At 39.4% G+C, this 20,149-nt stretch overlaps 1 protein-coding gene across 10 annotated transcripts in view; it reads left to right on the top strand.

Moving 5' to 3' along the window:
* KAT6B (lysine acetyltransferase 6B) overlaps positions 1-20,149 on the top strand; it is a 120,723-nt gene that overhangs the window by 80,435 nt on the left and 20,139 nt on the right. For 8 of the 10 annotated variants that reach the window (XM_074830592.1, XM_074830589.1, XM_074830593.1 and 5 more), the window contains 2 exons: positions 994-1,155; positions 3,625-3,718. In XM_074830592.1, the coding sequence (XP_074686693.1) occupies positions 994-1,155; positions 3,625-3,718 (256 nt within the window). The remainder of the gene's footprint in view (positions 1-993; positions 1,156-3,624; positions 3,719-20,149) is intronic. The other 2 variants (XM_074830597.1, XM_074830598.1) reach the window with 1 other exon arrangement.

Here is a 20,149-nt window from a genome sequence, read left to right as displayed (position 1 = left end):
AATAGCTGTTCATTAAATGTTTTTTCTTTAACCCAGATAATGCAGCTATACTGTTGAAGTCATCTTGAAACCCCTAAATATATCCAAAAGGTTGAGTTTTACTCAGATTTGTAACTAAGATTCTTACTAAAAACGAATTAGAATAGAATATGGCTTCTTTTTCAGCATGGTGTGCATACCATTTAGCTGTCTCTGAAATACAGCTAGTGACTTTATCAAAGAATATCAGTACAAGCAAACCTTTCCATTAAGATGCTTATTTCAAAAATGCTGTTGCCTTTGACTGAGCTGTCCCTTTCAGGGAGTAACTTAATAGATCTAGGAAATCTGCATCTGTGTCTGGCTTTTCTGTAGCTGTCTGAATCACAGCTTGACTCTTTACACTCATAACATACCTAGACTAATTGTAGTAGTTAGCCCGAAAACTTAGTTCTCTCACTCAATAGCATTTTAGTCTGGCACAGAAATTTTGTCTTGTCTAATTTGTCTAAAACATTGCTGTGATTGATACATAATTGGCAACTCATTCATTGGCCTTACACCTTAAGGATTCAACATAATGAACTTCATTGGGTTTTGGGGGTTTTTTTGGGTTTTTTGTTTTTGATTGTTGTACACCACTACCTTCTAGCAAACCACAGTTTAATGTAGTTTTAGATAGTACGTTTTTGTTCTCTGCCAGTCATACTCATTTTCCTTCCAGGAACGAAGTGAAAGAGGCAAGTCTGACTTGAACAATGAGTAGGTGAAGTTAGTTTGCTTAATAAATCTGGATACTCGGAGGATATTTACAAATGCAAAATAATTAGTACAAACTGGAGAATTCTTATGTAATAGGAATCTGGGGCATTTTTCTTCTGAACCTTAATGTGGTTTTCTTTCTGTAACACCATATTGTTCACGTTCCTTCTAGGGATATGATTGATTCCATAAGTTGTTTTGTCCTAACATGTTCGTGCCATTGGAAATAACCGCATCTGTCTTGCTTTCCAGGTTGATGGAAATGTGAGCAAAATTTATTGTCAGAATCTTTGTTTGCTAGCTAAGCTCTTTCTGGACCACAAAACCTTGTATTACGATGTTGAACCATTCCTCTTCTATGTCCTTACAAAAAATGATGAGAAAGGCTGCCATTTAGTTGGATATTTCTCTAAGGTAAAAAAAAAAAAAGTGGTGTGTGTTTTTATTGTGGGTTTTTTTTTTAACATTCATAATTTCCCACTTTCCTTAATACTTGTGCCAACAGCAAAGAAAAAAAGTTTGGAAGCCTGAAATCTCTGTAAATCTCAAATATAATGTGTGTTGTCTCAAATACACTTGTACCTTCTTGTCTCAAAGACTGATGCAAATTGAGAAATTGTATGTGCATTCAACCACATGCATTGGGGGGTGGGGTATTGGTTTGGGGTTTTTTGTTTGTTTTTTTGTTTGTTTCATGAATGTGTTGTGGTTTCAGTTGAAAACTGAATCTTTTTCTTCCACCTACCATTTTTGCAATGGTATACCAAGTCTAACTTCTAAAAGAGCTAGGTATTTGAAATGTTGATGTGTTTTCATGGTTTTTCTGCTAGTTTAGGCTGGCTATTTAGACATAAGTGGCCATGTTCATCTCTTGTGTACAGTGTGATCTAATGCAGTTACTCACTGCACTGAATGTAAGAATGCATTAACTAACTTTGATGGATGCCTTCTTTAGAGTGGATATATCTGTTGATTGTGCTTTTGCTTTGAATTTTAAAGCAATAGATGGCTGCTATAGACAAAAATAATACTCATGTGTACTGTGTTGACAAAGATGACCAAAAGTAATGGTGAAGTATAATTAGATGTGCCTGCAAGAGGAAAAGCTTCCATTATTGTCCATAATTTGTCCATAAGAATTGTGATGAATTGGTGCTGTTACTCAGAAATTCAGTACTTCTTGCCCCTAGTATCACCACCTCCTATCACCTATATAATTTTCTTTCTTTAAGAGGTGATTTGTCTGAAGATACTATTTTGAAGAAGTCTAAAAATCTTGTCAGAGTACGTGCATACTATACAGTGATCTCTTGGGGGTCTGGGCATTTCCTTCTGAGATGTGGGCCTTGCTGGGATTAAAGTAATAGTAAGATGTATAGGCACAATTTTCACTGTCTCTTATGTCAGTCAGAAGTTCTTGTGGCATACAAACATGTCAACTCTGATATAGGCAAGTATTTTTTAGATTTATTTAAGATACGGCAGGTGTTAAGGTGAGTCTCTCTTGATGTTTGCTCCTTTTTTCAGCAAGGATGCGTCTTCTTTCGCTGCTTCACCACTGTGGCTTTTGACCAGTCTGTTTGTCACATTTGATGATCACAAACTTTTTAGCTACCAAAATTTAGGAAAAAAAACTTAATCTCAAATTATTTACTGAACTTCCCCCCCCCCCCCCCTTTTCTTTTTTTTTTTAAAGAAAACCTGTGCATGTGTATGCTTTTGCTGGCAGAAATGCTCTGGCTTTTCTTCCGTGATTACAAATACGTTGCCAGGATATGAACTTCATACTAGCAGCAGTCTTGAGAGTTTAGGAAGCCTATACAGAGGAAATGCTTCACCGTACCGTAGAAACTAAGACACCTTGCAAAATATGGCTTGGGTATCTGCTCTCACAGCTGAAGAAATGTTTGGAAACCAGTGTACTGGCATGTGATCCCATCAGCGTCATCACTGGTCTGGTGTCATCTTATGTGAGGAGGCTGAAGTGATAGGTGGTGTCTTAAACTATATGTGCTTGACATGACTTCTTGTCAGTTAATGCTGACCTGGATATTTTTGGTTGATTTATTTCGTCTCCCTCAAAACTACCTCGTGCTGACTTTGGGTGGTTTTTTTTTTGGTGTGTGATCTTTTAAAGGTAACAAGACTTGAAGGCTCTTCCTTTTTATCATTAAATCTGAAAGAACTTATAACCTTATGTTGCTGCAACAGCTTCCTAGTTTAGATTCTTCCTTCTGTTGTCATAATCAGTGTAATATTTGCCTCAATTGCCTGTATGTTATATTACTTCATTCTGTCTGAAAGAGCTCTGGCTTCTGAGCATTCTGCCTTGATTTGGATTCAGGTGAGAAGCATTCAGCTTTGAAAAATTTAGCATGCTTTGAGTGTAACTTCTTAGTTCTGTGGGTATGGGGTTCCTCCCCTCCACCCTGACCCCATATTCATTTAGAGAAAGAAGACAAAATAAAGATGGAAACCAGCAGGCACTTAGTGTAGCAATTGCAGAAAATATAACTTCACCACGTATATGGATATTATTTTCCACTTTTACATCCTTGACAGAATTGTCAGCGAAGCATGAAAATATTTGTCGTCTTACCTTCCTCCTCCTTTACAGCACTTAAACTTCATTATGCTGTTTAGACAATGTATTTTAATGTTTAAGATTCTGAGCAGTTCACTAGTTTAAAAAAAGTATTTTGAAGGGTATGTTTGATAATTCCTCCTTATAATGAAGTATTAACATGGAATTATTTGACTTTGGTACTGACCCCATGCATCTGTTCACCTTATTGGGATATTTTACAAGGACAGTGGCAGGTGCAGGCAATTGCCCACTTCAGCAGTGCTTTGACATACTTGATCTGTTTCTCCTTCCCACAGGAAAAGCTTTGTCAGCAGAAGTACAATGTCTCCTGCATAATGATCATGCCCCAATACCAAAGGCAAGGATTTGGAAGGTTTCTCATTGATTTCAGTAAGTGAAGTGTTTTATTTACACTTGTGATCCAGGGAGCTGATGCTGTTACAAGACACTGTAACATATGAAACTTTATTTAACTTGTTTTGTTGTCTTTATCAATAGATAATGGGATTTCTGTTTATATTTACATAGGATAGAAAAGCTCCCTGAAGTGACAAACTTACTGCTGCTCTGTTATTGTACTCAAGGAAATTGAGAATGGATCTCTCAGCAGTAATATTAGCTCACAAAGCTATTACCCTGAACGAATTGTCTAAATTACTTTCCATTTTGCCTTGCTCATTACTATAAGAAGCAGCAATTATTTGTGATTATAGCTAAGAAGGTGTTAGTCCAAGGCATTGTCTACATTCTAATATTTCTAACTTACATCTTATTTTAGCTAAAAAATTGTTTTAGCTGAAGAATTGCCACATAGAAGGAATGTATTTTGGTTTTTGTCTTGAAGTTCATCACTTCCTTAGTGGAAATTGTTACCAAGAAAAGCGTAGGTGTATATGTACTTGCTGCTTTATTTTGCTGAGTTGTCTGACCTGTCAGAAAGCTTCAGGCACACTTCTTTAAATATAGATTTGTTACTCCCCAAATCTTTAAGCTGCAATGAAACTCCAGACAAAATTCTCTAAAGAAACTTTTCAGTTGAGTGTCCTCAGTACTACAGAATCTAACTTTCTACTGTAATTTAGAGGATGATAAGGAATTAGTGTATGTTGTCTGTGGTTAGTTTTCACTATTACTTATGGTTTTTAAAGCATTGTAGAATTACATGACAATAGAGATAGTTAAGATAATAAGATTTCTGCCCTGAAGGTGTATACAAGAACATGAAAATGCAAATAATAATACATTGCAGTATAACAGCAGGACAAAGACAATAATTTGTAACTGTAGAGTTTTCAGGTTCTGTGTCTTGTAGTGTTCTACCCAATATGACTACACTAGAGTTCATAAAGATACTGAGTATGTCTCAGCATTGTATGGCTTTATAAACAGTCTTCACTGTACCCCTGTGAGTTATGTAAGGATGGTTCTGGACCACTTAATCCACCATTGAAATGTAGCCATCACTGGAGCAGAACACAACAGCTGTTCCATTGTGTGCCTTGTGCAACCTTTTAGGAAAGGCAGTGAAAAGTACCGCATATTTCTGGAACTTCAGTGAACTTTAAGCTTACTTAGGTAGAAGTTGGCACTGTTTTAGGATTAGGATCTCTTCTTGCAAAAGGAGATGGGGAACTCTTACTGGTCACAAGTGGTAAGTACTTCTAGGCTTTTCCTTTGTTTTTTACTTTGTGGTGTCTTTCAAAAAAAGCACTCTGAACAAACATTCTAGTTGAGTTTGTGGTAGCTATGTGTACAAAACTGATGGTACAGCTGTGAAACTTACGGATTCCACAGAAGCTCTGGATATGGATATGCTGCATCTCTCTGGATCTGTGCTCTCTTACTGTGCTATGTGCTACTTAATCTCAAAAAATCAGTAGGGTATTCTGTCCCTCTTATCGTTCTGGAAAAATCTGGAAGCACATCAGGTTGTTTGAATCATTAGGACTTCTATGATAACTTGCAATGTGACCTAATGATATCCTTAGCTTGAAGCTTATCTGGTGCTATTCTTACACCTTTCCTCTTTGTATCACAGGTGTAAGATGCAGCTGTATACATGCTGGGCATAGTCCAGAGACCAGCTTTAGCTTCTGCTGTAGTTAACAGACTGCCCACTTCATCCACACGCAGTCAGTCCTTCAGTGCCTTTCCACAGTGTTTTCCCTTTGTTTTCTGGGCAGAGGTTCCCTTAACTAAGCAGGAATTAGACTGTCTCAGTTTCCCACAGAAGAACCAAGAGGTGGTTGAGAAAGTCTGGCTCTAGTGAGAGAGAGGTGCAAACTAAGTGAAAGGTAGTGAGAGAACTGCTTGTGGCTTTTTTCCCCAGGTGTAGAAAGGAAGGTAACTTCAAGGCTTGTTTCCTTCTGCAGGATGGAGGCTGAATGCTGTTAAATGGGGCAGCCATACCCTCATCTGGATTAGTGAACCCAAAATCTGTCTTCTCACAAAACCCCTTCAAAATCAATTATTTACTTTTTTTCTTGGAATTTTGTGTTTCTACCTCTGATATAGTAATTGATTGACTACCATCTTTGTGGTTCACCCTTTCTGTTCACTTGTGATCTGAGAATAAGTTGCTCTAACTGGCCTGAGAAGATGAGATATAACAAAAACCCAGTTATTATTCTAAACTTGAACAGAGCAAGTTTACCATAATTTAAAACATTTTTTGTCAATAACATTATCTAGACTGTCATGTTCTCATAAATTTAGTAGAAGATAAATTTTATACTCTGAATGTTAAGTCTTCATTTGTTATGCGGTAACACATCTAAACTGATCTATTTTGAATTCTGTGAAGCGGTCACTGGTACTTGTCTCTTTTCTAACAGTAACCAGAACAGGTTTTAGACTAAAATAATAAAAATATAACTGAGAAAGTAATTTTCAGAATATGATAGTTACCACAAAAGGGGAGGGTGTCAAGAGCTGAGTGCAAGCAGTTGACTGCTCACATTACTTTGTATATATACACTTGATAGTTAGGCTGGAAGGAATGCACCCTTAAGCCACTACACAACTTCTGCTTTGTCAGCAGTATGATGAAAATGTAGGTTGTGGTACAGAATTTGCTTCCTTTTAGGTAAGTGAAATGCATTTGTTTGTTCAGATTGTGATGCATTCCTTTGTCTTAGACTAATTTTAATCTTTATAATGAGTCTGTGTGGTCATCCTATAACTTGTAAGGGAAAACCAATTCTTTTATTTGTTTTTTATTTATTTGTTTTCTGACCATGTATTGTGGGGTGTTTTTTCCAACTTTTCGCTAACTACATTTAAACTTAACGATAATGCTGTTATTTCTTACTCTGTAGACACCAACATAAAGCTTTGTGTAAGGTCTGTCTATCTCTTCAGAAATCTATAATCTTACATGTGGAAAAAAGATTTTTAGCAAGAGTACTTTTAAGTTTTGTGAGAAGGTGTACTGTAAAATGCCTGAGTGTCTGATTATCTTCAGCAAACATTTAATGTGTAGTTTACTGTGTGTCACTGGTTATTTAAATGGAAATGTTTTTAAAAACACAATATATGCATCTTTATCTGTTCTGTTTTTTTAAAGCTTGGTAAGGTTTTTTTAATTTTCTCTTTGTAGGGAAGTTAGAGGTTTTGACTGGGATAGAACCTTGTTGGACTGTTAGAAATGGAAAAGAAGTTTAGTTCTAAATAGCTATCATGGTGTAACTGTTGATTTGTAAAATTGCAGACTTGATACTGCTTCATTTTGCTAAGTCACTTTAAGATAAAAAAAGCTTAACCTGTCTTACTTTCTAGAAGCATGTCATACTGAAGACAAAACGGTTTACATGAAGTCTTCATTTAGTATACACTGAGTATGCTTTATTAAATATTATTTTATAACAGTATGTTGTTTTTTTCAGATAGGGAACCTAATCTTTTCTTGGAGTGTATATAAACATACAAAAACAGTTCCTGAAAATGAATAAGGGTCTTAATTTGCTTGTTATATTTATACCTTCCTGCCTTTCCCAGGACTGATAATTCTTGCCAAACTTCTTGAGTTTGGGCTTTTTTGTTTGTTTGTTTTCATTTCCTCCTTCTTGTATTCTGTGAGGTTGACTGGATTGTGATTGCAGGGTTGTACCTGAGGGAGAGTAATTGACTTCTGTATGAGTCTTCTGTATTTGCTGTATATTAAAATTTGGACAAGCAGACTTCAGCTTAAGTTGATCCAGAAATAAACCAGAGAGAGCAGGCTTTTATTGCATAAGATTGCATTCTGGGTTTGTTTCACTTCATGTCCATTTGTGGTGATACACAGCTATTGTTCCTGTCATGAGGATTATATTATTTGCGTTTGGGTGAGTCTCTATATGTCCTCTGTCAGTTCAGCCTGCATTGCTGTTGTGGTTTTGACAGCGCAAGTACTGAAGCTACAGTGTTGCAGCTGCTGCTCTCGATGTAGTCCCATTTCTCTTACAAACTTCAGCAGCTTCTCTATACAAGAAGTTTTTCTTGACTTTCGTGATTTGAGCTCTCACAAAGCTTAGAATCTTCATATGCTTTCTATTTCTATTCACTAGACTGCAGTGCCAAAAAGTATTAGTATTTCTTTATTTGGCATATCTAACACAGAGTTCAATATTACTAGAATACTGCAGTATTTCATACTTGTTTTCTGTATGTTTAAAGCAATCTTTTGATTCACACCTCTTCACAAAGCTTAGCTTATCAGTCTCATATTTCTGCTTACTGGATTGCAAATTCCATGCTGGAGGCCTAGCAGCAGTTGGAGGAAGAAAACGCATGTGACAATATTAGGATAAACCTTTCCAACTGGTGAGTGAACTGACCAGAGAAGGTGCCCTGCTGGACCTCCTCTTTGTGAACAGAGAAGGACTGGTGGATGATGTGACGGTTGGAGGCCAACTAGGGCACAGTGATCATGAAATAATAGAGTTCTCTATTCTTAAGAGAAGCGAGGAGAGGGGGCAGCAGAACTGACATCCTGGACTTCAGAAGGGCTGACTTTGACTTGTTTAGGCAACTGCTTGACAGCATCCCTTGGGAGATGGTCCTGAAGGGTATAGGGGTCCAGGAAGGCTGGGCACTCTTTAAGAAGGAAGTCTTAATGGCACAGGAGCAGGCTGTCCCCAGGTGCTGTAAGAGAAGCCGGTGCCAGAGAAGGCCACCCTGTCTGAACAGGGAGCTTTGTCTGGAACTCAGGGAGAAAAGGAGAGTTTACAGCCTTTGGAAGAAGGGGCTAGCCACTCACAATGATTACAAAGAGGCTGTGAGGCTATGCAGGGTGGAAATCGGGAGGTCTGAAGCCCAGCTAGAAATTAATCTGGCTTCAGCAGGTAACAAGAAATGTTTCTATAAGTACGTCCAACAGCAAAAGAAAGACCAGGGAGAGCCTCCATCCCCTACTAGACACAGGAGGAAACACGGCAGTGATGAGCAAAAGGCTGAGGTGCTTAATGCCTTCTTTGCTTCAGTCTTTAATAACATGACTAGTTGTAGTGAGGGAATCCAGCCTCCTCAGCCAGAAGACAGAGACTGGGAGAACAACCCCCTCACAATGCAGGAGGAGACAATCAGTGACCTGCTGCATCACATAGACACACACAAATCTATGGGACCGGATTGGATGCACCTGAGGGTGCTGAAGGAGCTGGCTGGGGTGCTCGCCAAGCCACTTCCCATCATTTACCAACAGTCCTGGCTGACCAGGGAGGTCCTGACAGATTGGAAATTGGCCAATGTGACGCCCATATATAAGAAGGGTCGGAAGGATGGTACAGGAAATTACAGGCCTGTCAGCTTGACTTCGGTGCTCAGGAAGCTGACGGAGCAGCTCATCCTGAGTACTATCACACAACACGTGCGGGACAACCAGATGATCAGGCCCGGTCAGCATGGGTTTATGAAAGGCAGGTCCTGCTTGACAAACCTGATCTCCTTCTACGACAGGGCGACCTGCTTATTGGATGAGGGAAAGGCTGTGGATGTAGTCTACCTTGACTTTAGTAAGGCCTTTGACACTGTTTCCCACAGCATTCCCCTGGCGAAACTGGCTGCTCGTGGCTTGGATGGGCACACGCTTCGCTGGGTAAAAAACTGGCTGGATGGCTGGGCCCAAAGAGTTGTGGTGAATGGAGTTAAATCCAGTTGGTGGCCGGTCACAAGTGGTGTCCCCCAGGGCTCAGTTTTGGGGCCACTCCTGTTTAACATCTTTATTGATGATCTAGACAAGGGGATCGAGTGCACCCTCAGTCAGTTTGCAGGTGACACCAAGTTGGGTGGGAGTGTTGATCGGCTCGAGGGTAGGGAGGCTCTGCAGAGAGACCTGGACAGGCTGGAGCAATGGGCTAAGGCCAGCTGTAGGAGTTTCAATAAGGGCAAATGCCGGGTGCTGCACTTGGGCCACAACAACCCCCAGCAGTGCTACAGGCTTGGGGAGGAGTGGCTGGAGAGCTGCCAGTCAGAGAGGGACCTGGGGGTGTTGATTGACAGCCGGCTGAACATGAGCCAGCAGTGTGCCCAGGTGGCCAAGAAGGCCAGTGGTATCCTGGCTTGCATCAGAAATAGCGTGGCCAGCAGGGACAGGGAAGTGATCTTACCCCTGTACTTGGCACTGGTGAGGCTGCACCTCGATGACTGTGTTCAGTTTTGGGCCCCTCACTACAAAAAGGACATTGAATTACTCGAGCGTGTCCAGAGAAGGGCAACGAAGCTGGTGAAGGGTCTGGAGCACAGGTCTTATGAGGAGCGGCTGAGGGAACTGGGGTTGTTTAGTCTGGAGAAGAGGAGGCTGAGGGGAGACCTCATCGCCCTCTACAACTACCTGAAAGGAGGTTGCAGAGAGCTGGGGATGAGTCTCTTTAACTGAGTAACAAGTGATAGGACAAGAGTCCCCATCCCTGGAGGTGTTTAAGAGTCCGATTGACATAGAGTTTAGGGATATGGTGTAGTTGGGAACTGTCATTGTTAGGTTAATGGTTGAACTAGGTGATCTTCAAGGTCTTTTCCAACCTAGATGATTCTGTGAACTGTGCTGGCTAAGTATGTTGATGATTCATTTACATCACAGTAACAACTGGATTCAATGCTGAGGAGCAAAGTCCTTGATAGCCTTTTGTTATTTATCTTGAGGGTGTTTCTGGTCCAATTGATTGTAGGAGTTTCTTCCTCCCCTTCAGAATTCCTTTTTTTAGTTTGGTTTATCTGTTCATTATGAAGTGATTATTTTTGCTTGAGAGAGGAAACCTGTTTTAATGGTGCTGGGATTCTATGTGGGCTACATATGTTTTTTGTTTTGGGTGTGTAGGATTTTTTTGTTTCATTTGTATGTTTGGTAAAGTCAATGCTGACTTTTTCACCTTTTTTATCATTTATTGCACTCAACTTTGGTGCTTTTTTTTTTCCCATTAGCTTGAACTAACCCCTGATTTCCTTCTGGGATGCATAGCTCAGGTTTTTTGTGAGGAGACCATGATAGGGAAAGACAATTCAAGTCTGGCAGTGAAAGAAACAAACAGAATTTATATTGAGGAGTTGTATTCTGGTGTAGGAAAATTGGGTCTGTTAAATGTCCTTGTTTGCTCATTTCCCCAAATCTGGTATCTGTTTCTTGGTTGAGTTTTTTTTTTTTTCTTGTTCCATTCAAACAGGTGGGTAAATCTTCCAGGTCCTGATTTGCAGGAGCAGCAGAGTACCAGCAGTAGCAGAACTTGTGCAACAGCTCATGTATTACATAGATATAAGTTTCCAAGGGATGAGAGGAACAAAAAGTTTGCTCTACAAATAATGGGAAATTAAACTGTAAATGAAAAGTTATGGCTTGCTTCCTAAATGCTTTTCATGACTAAACATCGGAGCAATTGATAAAGGAAGTTAGGACTATTACCAATATTTATAAATTGGTAACAGATAGAGATCCACTTCTTCGCTCGAAGTCAGGTTAGTGGCAATATTCATTAGCCTACGTTGCTTCTCAGTAGGAAATGGCTCAGCAAAAGCTTGTGAACAAGATTTGGTGGGGTGGAGTGTTCCTTCGCTGTTTACAGCTTTGGAGAACTTGATTGAAGATCTGAAACTACAGCCTATTTCTTTGACCTCAGTTCTAGTCCTTTCTTCTCTGCTGCAAATTCCTACAATCGTTTGTCCACGTGCAACCATTTAGGGGCATTTGTGTCCAAAGCTGAATCAGTGAAATATTCTGGGCTAGAAGTGGATGGGGAGTAAGTACAGGTGTCCTTGAAGGTGTTTGTTAGACCCAGATCACGTAATGATCCTGTATGCACTTTCATTGAGAAGTAAGGGACGGTGATCGGGCAGTGAATAGGCAAAAAAAGGACAGCTACCTTTGTAAAGTGCATTCTTGAATTCTTTCCAGTTTGCACTTGTTTCAAAAGATCTGCATCTCTCTATGGAAATGTGGAAGATCTTCATTGCTTAGGGCTCAGTCATGCAGAAGTGGTAAGCATTGTGGATTGCATCCAGAGAATTACTTAAGGCACAAAAGCTGTCCCACAAGTATTGACACATAACATAAAACTACTGATGAGAATGCGGACAGTGGGTTTATTTATTATTGCCAGCAGTTTTGAGACAGTTTTGAAACAAGCTGAAAAAACTGCATTGTGTGACACCTAGGTTAATCTGCAGGCACAGTTAAGAAGAGTGTGAAGAGTATAAATAGTTTTTGGTTTTGTTTTTTTTTTTTTTCTGGTCCTTAGTGCAATTTTGTTCTCCAAGTTTGGTGAAGAGCTGGTCTAGCCTGTAAAATCAGTTTTTCTGGGAAAGGGAAGAGGCTTGATTTCTGCTAAGCTAGAAGAAAAACATGAATACTGTTCAGAAATAAAACTGCTTATTTCCGAAGAAGATCAATTCAAACAGCATTTTTTCTCTAGGATCAGCTAGTTATTTCCAACTTCTTCATGGCGCCAGTACTTCAAACCTCTGTCTTCTGATAGTGACAAAAGGTTATTTTTGATGGAAAATAAGAATTTCTTTTAGACAATTTTGGGCCTAGTTTTCTCACTAATGTCCACTACTATGTCTTGGGTTTTTGCAGGGTCTTCAGGAGTCAGGGTTGAGCTTTCCATGACTAGTTGCAGTTTGGACAGTGAGCTCTTCTAGTTCCATCTTCCACACTGGCTTTGTGGTGTTTTGGTATACTAAGAAAGTTTGGAAATGTTGCTGTGCCAAAAGTTTGATTTCATAACTCTTACCTCTGGTTCTTGCTATAGTATTTCTAGGCTTTCTGCTTTAACAACAGATTAAATTATTCCTCTGTGTACTGAACCAGAAAGCAATGACTTTTTGTGAAGCATCATGTTTATTCATTCATCAAAAAAAAGAAAATCAAGTTGAACAAAACTTGAAACTAGTAATGGACTAACACGTGGCCTCGCATTTAGGGCTGATAGATGATACTAGCATTTGAGAAAATGTCATCCCTGTTTTGAAGATCAGTAACTTTTTAAAAATAGAAAATGGGATGGAATTAAATGGTGGAATAGAGTAAAAATGCTGCTTGAGGTTTTTACAGTGGCTCTGAAAGTATTCTATTGGTAAAGACAGCCTTGGAAAAGGTGACACATGTTCTTTATTCAAGGGCTTTCATTTTTTGGTAGGAAGCTGGAATGAGGCAAATGAAGCCATTACAGTATGGAAATGGTGTTGTTTCATTCTTTTAAGAATACTTGAATGCAGAAACAATGACAGACTATTAACAGAAGCACTAAAAGGGCAAAAGAGTAATGAAAAGACATACAGTTTTCTTCTTCATTGTGATGAGTTCACACAGTTTCTTTGCTGTATAGCCTTAGCTTGTGTTGTTTTAAGTAGATGTGTAGACTTTCCTTGTAGTAACAGGTTGAGGTGAGGGGTAACTGATTTAAAGCTCTGTATTCTCTGACCTTGGACTGTGAAAACTTGTGTTCTTTATACTAATTCATAAATTAACTTCTGGAAAACAAAGCAGACTGGGGGAAAAGAAGAGGTAAGATAGATGCTGTAATGGAGCAAATTGTTAGGAGACATCAGAGGAAGTAACTTCACATGTATGACATGTAAGTTCTGGTATGCTTGTGGAACTGCTGGGAACCACTTCTGATAGCAGTGTGTTGTTTAGAGCTAGGCCTAAGCTGCAGTGGGTTGTAAGTGGTTGGATCTACTTCTTTAGTATGTGTTTATATAGAATTGGTAGTCTAAATCCCTTAATCTGGTCATGGGAAATAATGCATTGCCCAGAAAGTAATACTTCAGAAAAACTACTTGAAGAAAACCAGGGGGAATTTTTTTAAACATCTAAGTACTTCAATCAGATGTGGATATGAAGTAGAAATAACATTTGGAAAACAAGGGTGTCTGGAATGATGCACTCTCTCTGTGTGCATCACACCCCTTACACTGTTCTTTTCCAAAATCTGGTGTTGAGATGTTTTAGTTTGCTGTAACAAATACTGAAATATATCAGAAATACAATCGAGGCATAAACATGCTTTAAAATGTTGTTTACTGTTTTACTTTGCTGTGCTCTGTAGACAGAATTGAGGTGGTGATGAAGTGGGACCATATTTTTTTTTTTAAGATTAAATTTATTTTAACCAAGAGCATTTTGGCATTCCCTTTCTCACATTACAGTCCTAAAAGAACTGTCTTCTTACTGCTGAGGGTGTGGCAAACAAGGGAGGGTGAGAATGAGAGGCTGAGGGTGAAGAGGAACAGGAATTTTTTCTAATAGGCTTTATTGGAATAATGTATTTTCAGACTACACTTACAAAGTCAACACCACAGATTTAAGGATCTGTATAAAACAGGCCTGTGTCATTTATTACCTGTGGTGGCCTGTATTGAATCATTCTGTGTTGCGTTTTTTGTGGGGGGTTTTTTTGTTTGGTTGGTTGGTTTTTTTACTACTGACTGACTTGACTTGTGTAGCCCAATATAGAACACTGTGTCAATCTTCTGGTTGTTTTTGCTGGCGTGTTGTCCTGGTTTCAGCTGGGACATGTGTTTACAGATGTATTGTGTCCAAAGGAAAGGTTGAATTACCTGCCTTTTTTCTTTTTTATCTTTTTTTTTTTTTTTCCTTTAAGAGGGAGCTGAAAGTGTCTATGTGAGGGAGCCTGAATGCTACTTCTTATTTTATGTTCTTCTCTTGGTGACTGATTATGTTGCTGACCTGAAGACATGAGTTTGGTCTCTCCTAAATAACTAATAAGAAACATTGTGTCAAGCTGAGATTTAGGTGAAGGGGAAATAAAGATGGATTTTGAATCAAGCTTTGTTGACTTAAGATTATTCCCAGAAAATCAGCCTCTTGGGATTTCTTGGCATCACTTTTATATAGCTTCAAGACACTGCATTTATCAGAACTGCAAAAGAAAGAGGGCATGTCACTTCAGATACAGAAGCTAAGACTGTTTTAACTGAAGAGCATCTTTATTTCAGATAGCATTGAAAACAGCTAAAAAGCAAGGCCAAACATGGTAACAATGAAAACAAATGTTTGTTGGACAAAGCTATCTTTATAGGGCATTAGTGAACAGAAGAAGCCATCTGCTGAAGACTGGTGGCTGAAAACAGATTTTAATTAAGTAGTGCATCTTTAATGATCAGGAATTTCTGCTTTTGACTGCAGAGTGTAGTTCTGTTGCAGCAAGTCAGTGGCAAAGCGCGTATTTTGTAGCCTGTCATGTTGTTGAGGCACAGTGAGACATCTCACCTCAATGCGATAACCTGGTGACTTTCTTCACCAGGTACCTTTCTTCTCCAGTGCCACTACTTTTATCAGGCAGCTCTACCTGCTTGTAAAGAAATTATATTTTTTGCTTGTTTACTGCTGTTTTGAGCAATGGTAGATAGTTAGCAAATTGCCATGTCTTGGGCTTAGCTTTTTGAAATGTGCTTTAATAGATGGATTTTTGTGTTCAGCGCTTGGTGGGTAATATGCGCTCTTTTTATTATGCAGTTCCTGTATCTGCTGGCTAACCGGGTATCACCATGAGATTCCCTAATAACCTCCTTCATCTGTTGGTTCTTTCTTCTAAATCTTTCTTGGTTAGTTCCTTGTTCTACAGTATGCTTTAGTAGAGCAAATTAACAGCAATGACATTTTGCTGTTCACGTAAGACAAATGCAGTTTGCATCTTCTTTTGTGTCTTACAGAGTATGTGTGTCATGACCGCTTACCTGAGCAAATACAATATCTGCAGTGACTTCCTACATGTGCCTTTTGACTTCTCAGTACGGACTCCCCATTTTGCTTTTGTTCACGTTCTTTAGTACTACTAGACTATCTTTTGTAGGGATGAATAAAACAATGATAGAAAAAGCTCTTGGGCTTTGGAACTTGGTTACTGCTCTAAAACGGTTAAAACCATCCCTGATACAATTTTGGTCCAGGGCATCTGTCACTTCCCAAGTGTGATAACAATTTTCCTGAGCCATGAGTCTGGGAGCGTTATGTTAACAGCCAGGTTAACACTCTAGCTGAAAGTCAGAGCTTAATGGTATGTATGCCATCTGTCTGTGCTGCTTGGCCTCAGTGCCATTTAAAGGTTCCGGGCATAGTCAGTTTACTTGTTATATTAGGCATAGCCTCCTAGGTCCATCTTCCTATCCTGTCAACTGAGTCTTGTAGGAGTATGTAGAGCTGATAAGAAAGCAAATAGGTAGTATTTTCTAACCAGCATGTTTGATATACGTTTAACAACGGTATTTATGTGCTGTCAACACTAAACACCAGAAGGTAATGGCAGTTCTTAAAGAAAATTCATTCAACAGTTACAGTTTATAAGCAATTTACCATTCAGTGTCATTTATTTAATAATTTTAGAATGTGAATTTAAATAATAACTTGGAACATTGCTTATAAAATCAAGAACAGTCCAGCCTTGTTAATGATTCTCTAAACTACTTAACCTGCTGACAAATTTGTTCATCCAATTGGTAGTCAGGACCAATGCCCTCTGTGCATGCAAGTCTTGCTTTTAAGGGTACTTCAGTTCCTTTTGTCTTGCTTATGCTTTCACTCTGCTTATAAGTACTTTGTACACAGAACCTCCGTTCAAGGGGTTTACTGTCAACTGGCACAGGTAAAATAAGTGTTAGCCAATTAATTCACTCAAAGGGTGCCTTTTGTTGGTCTGACTGTAATGCAGTCATCTTTACCTTTCCTTCCCTTCATGAAGGGCATTTGTTTAGTTCTAACCTCTTCTCTGAAGCTTTCTATAAAGGAACTAAAGGGTTTGGGCCCCCTGTGTTGAGTTTACTTGAGGATGTGGAGAGGAATGAGAGCTGGCATTATTTCTTGTAACAATAATGAGAGAATCTTTGGCTTACTCTGTTCATCACAAAGAAAGCTTTTCTTTAACCAGACAAAGAAGAAAAGAGAATGTAGCAGGTTGTTCACTGATCTAAGCATCTCAAGTTACAGCTAGTCTTTCTTTTTTTTTTTTATAGTGTTTGTGTGGATCTTGGCATTGGGGTCCTTTGAAGCTGCCTCAAAAGTGCTTTCAAAGAGGGTACTAACACCTATTTAAGGTCCTCTATCTTTGACCTTCCTCCCGTTGACATAGATAAGAACAGTTCAGAGGCACACAGAATAGTTATGGAAAAAATGGTAACATGAATTAGTTTTAGGAATCTTAAGTCTTAATAAGCTCACACTTTCACCTTACCTATTTCTGTCTTCCACTCACGGTCATGCCTCTGAACTTCGAATGCTGAGCTGACCTAACTGCATTGAGCTGCCCTGTCTGAATACTCGGCTGTTTTGATTTTTACGACTACCCTTTTGAACCTGTGTCTTCACAACTTGTTCATATAATTTCAAAACAAAGTATTTGATGTTTTATAAGACAAAAGGAAGTCTCTAAGGATAACTTGAAATGCTGGTTTGAGGGACATCGTCACTTTAGATACTGGTGTATTGTAAAAACAGTTACTAGCATTTTCTGTCCTTTCAGATCTCTGGTTTGATACAGAACATTGCATGGAAACTTACGAGTTCTTCCTTTCCATATTAAGGGACTTATTTTACTTGGTTATGTTTCAAACAAAACAAAGTTTAATGGAAAAGTGCTCAATTCCATCTGTCCAAGTCTGGTAATTCATTTGGGGGGGGCTGGCCTTTAAAGAGACTGAGAAGAACTAAGAACATGAAAGGGCAAATAGTTCACTGCTTGTTTCTTTTGTTCTGGATAGATTCTCATTAATATGTTTTCTTCTGATGCAAATATTAACAAAATATAAATAGGAATTGAACAGTGCTGATTACATAAGGGCAATCTTTTGGCCACAAACTATTGCTTACAGCTTTCAGAAAGGCTCCATTTTATGACTAGGGGACTCTCAGAAGTAGATATCAAGCTGCTTCCAACTTCTGGCAGTAGTTTGACTTTATTGCGGCTCCCCTGTCTGCTCAGGGTTTTCAGCAGTGTGTTGGCATCTTTAAAGTGTGTATCTGGAAAGCTTTCATAAGTAACTTGATGCTGTCTTCTGTATGAGAGTTGCTTCAGTGGTGTTGGGATACCGTTGCTATGTGTGGAAGCATATGTAAACATTTATATGTGTGATTGTGATGTGCATGCATAAATATGAACCTGAGGTTGACAGGTGTAAGTTATACAATGCATGAGGAAAAGATGGCATCCTTATAGATCATGCTGAAATCCAGAATGCTAGCATAGCATTAATTTCTTATTTTGCTGATGTAGTGTATATATTTCTAAATGGACTTCTGCTGTAAAGGCTACATTCAGTCTAAAACTGGGGGAAGATCGGTAGACTAAAATCTGTTCTTATGATCCAAGCAACCTACTCCTATTTGACTCCCATTTTCATTACATCAGTACATTGTTCCTATCCCTTTGCTACCCTCCAGCAGATCTGGTCAGTGGTGATATTTTTGATCTGACTTCACTGGCAGATAGACTAGATCAGGGGACTTCATTGCTGACTTCTTAAGTGCGTGACATGATGGGGTGAATAACCAATATCATCCAAATGCTTAATTGCATGTGTTGTTGCTCTAATTTGCAATGCAGTTAATCTCTACAGCTGGTGCAGAGGTGCACCATGCATTCAAGGTCCAAATCTTCCTGTTTGTTATGTAATTGCTCTGGACCAAGTGATTAGTTGAAATACCTGTGAATTTGTCATCTGTTATTTAAACAGCTGCAAGTTTAGAGGGCATATTAATGCTAGATATACTTCCTGATAGGAAAATAATGTTTAAAATGGGCAGAAATGCATCTACAATGTTAACATAAAAACCACAAGTGTTGAACCTTCCCCAGCCTTTGTCTGGATACAAGATCATAGAAGTGCTCTCCAAGATGAATCCTAAATATGAGGAGAATATATTTGCCTCTTCGTGAAGTTTCTTATAACTGTCTATCTTAACACTTCATGAAGACTCATACTTGTTTAAAGTATTTTTTTCACTTTTTCAGAACAGTAGAAAAACATACAAATGCAGTGACCTTTGCTGTAAACTCAGTACACTATAAAATATGATCGAACATTTGTATTAGTTTCTTGTACTGAGCAATATTCAGACTAAATGGTAGGAAATGGAACAAGATACTACATTTTAGAGCTGTGCATTTTAGAGCTGTGTGATAGCAGTTAAGGAGAAATAAGTTTGTGTACAACTAATTTGGTTCCTAATTCAGCATGAGCGTTTTGGAGCACAGCATAGGAGGAGGGAGCATGTTGATGGATCCTTAATTCAGAAGGTGATTGAACTATGTTTGGGAACTGAAAGACTGCAGGTGAAGTTGCTTGTCAAGTCTTGAAGTGAGGTAGGCTTGTGTTCAGCTTCTTACTTAACAAACATGTGCATGACTGAGATATGCAAACCTGGCAGTTGAGTGGAACAGCTGGCCCAGAATGGGGTGTCCTGAGGGTCCAGAGAGCCCACACAACCATGATGGTGAGGTGTCACAGACACCAGTTGGAATGAGCACACTGGCACATCAGAAACTGACTTGGACAGAACTTCTAGGGGAATAAGTAGCCATCCAGGTCTTGGGCTTCTTGGAGAGCGGGGTTTGCAAGAGACAACGTGATTGGGGTGGGCAGGGGAAGGGCGCCCTCTCACACTGCGTTTGAGATCTCATTATTCCAGTTTAAGTCCTGGAGACAAAAATGAGGAAATGGAAGACTGTGCTCTGTCATAGAGCTTTAACCTCAGTCAGAAGACTGGACTGCTGCAATAGATGGATAACAGTCTCTTCAGGAAGAACAGGCAGAGAAGCCAAGGAGAGGAGATTGTACTCTACACAAAAGAATGACTTGGAAGCATGGAGCTCCACTACAGGATGGGTGATAGGCCTGTGTCATGGTTTAAACCTGGCCATCAGCCAAACACCATGCAGGCGCCCACTCACCCTCAAGTCTGTACGCCTCAGAATCAGAGGCTAGGGCAGCACTCATAAATACTGTGGTAGGCATTTGTTACAGACAGCCTGATCAAAAAGGGAAGAGGATGAACCTTTTAAGCAACTGGATGACATCTGCTAGTGGAAGGCCCTTGTTCTCAAGGACTACTTGAAACGCTCTGATGGAAGGGCAGCACAGCAGGATACAAGCAATCCTGCAGTTTTCTGCACGGTGTTTGGGACAATATTTTGACACAGGTTTTGGAAGGACCGGCTAGGGCAAATGTTTTGCTGGATCTCCTACTTGCAAATAAAGAGGAATTGATCAGGCAAGCAATAGTGGCAGCCCAGGCTGTTGCGGCCATGAGATAGTAGGGTTTCAGATCATGAGGTAAGTAAGGAAGGCAACTAGCAGACTAAGGCCCAGAATTTTACCTTGTTTAGAGAACTGGTGAGT

The sequence above is a fragment of the Strix aluco genome, chromosome 7 (assembly GCF_031877795.1).
Source record: "Strix aluco isolate bStrAlu1 chromosome 7, bStrAlu1.hap1, whole genome shotgun sequence".
NCBI classification, from domain to species: domain Eukaryota; kingdom Metazoa; phylum Chordata; class Aves; order Strigiformes; family Strigidae; genus Strix; species Strix aluco.
The sequence above is the reverse complement of the archived record's forward strand: the minus strand, read 5'-3'. Positions and strand labels throughout refer to the sequence as shown.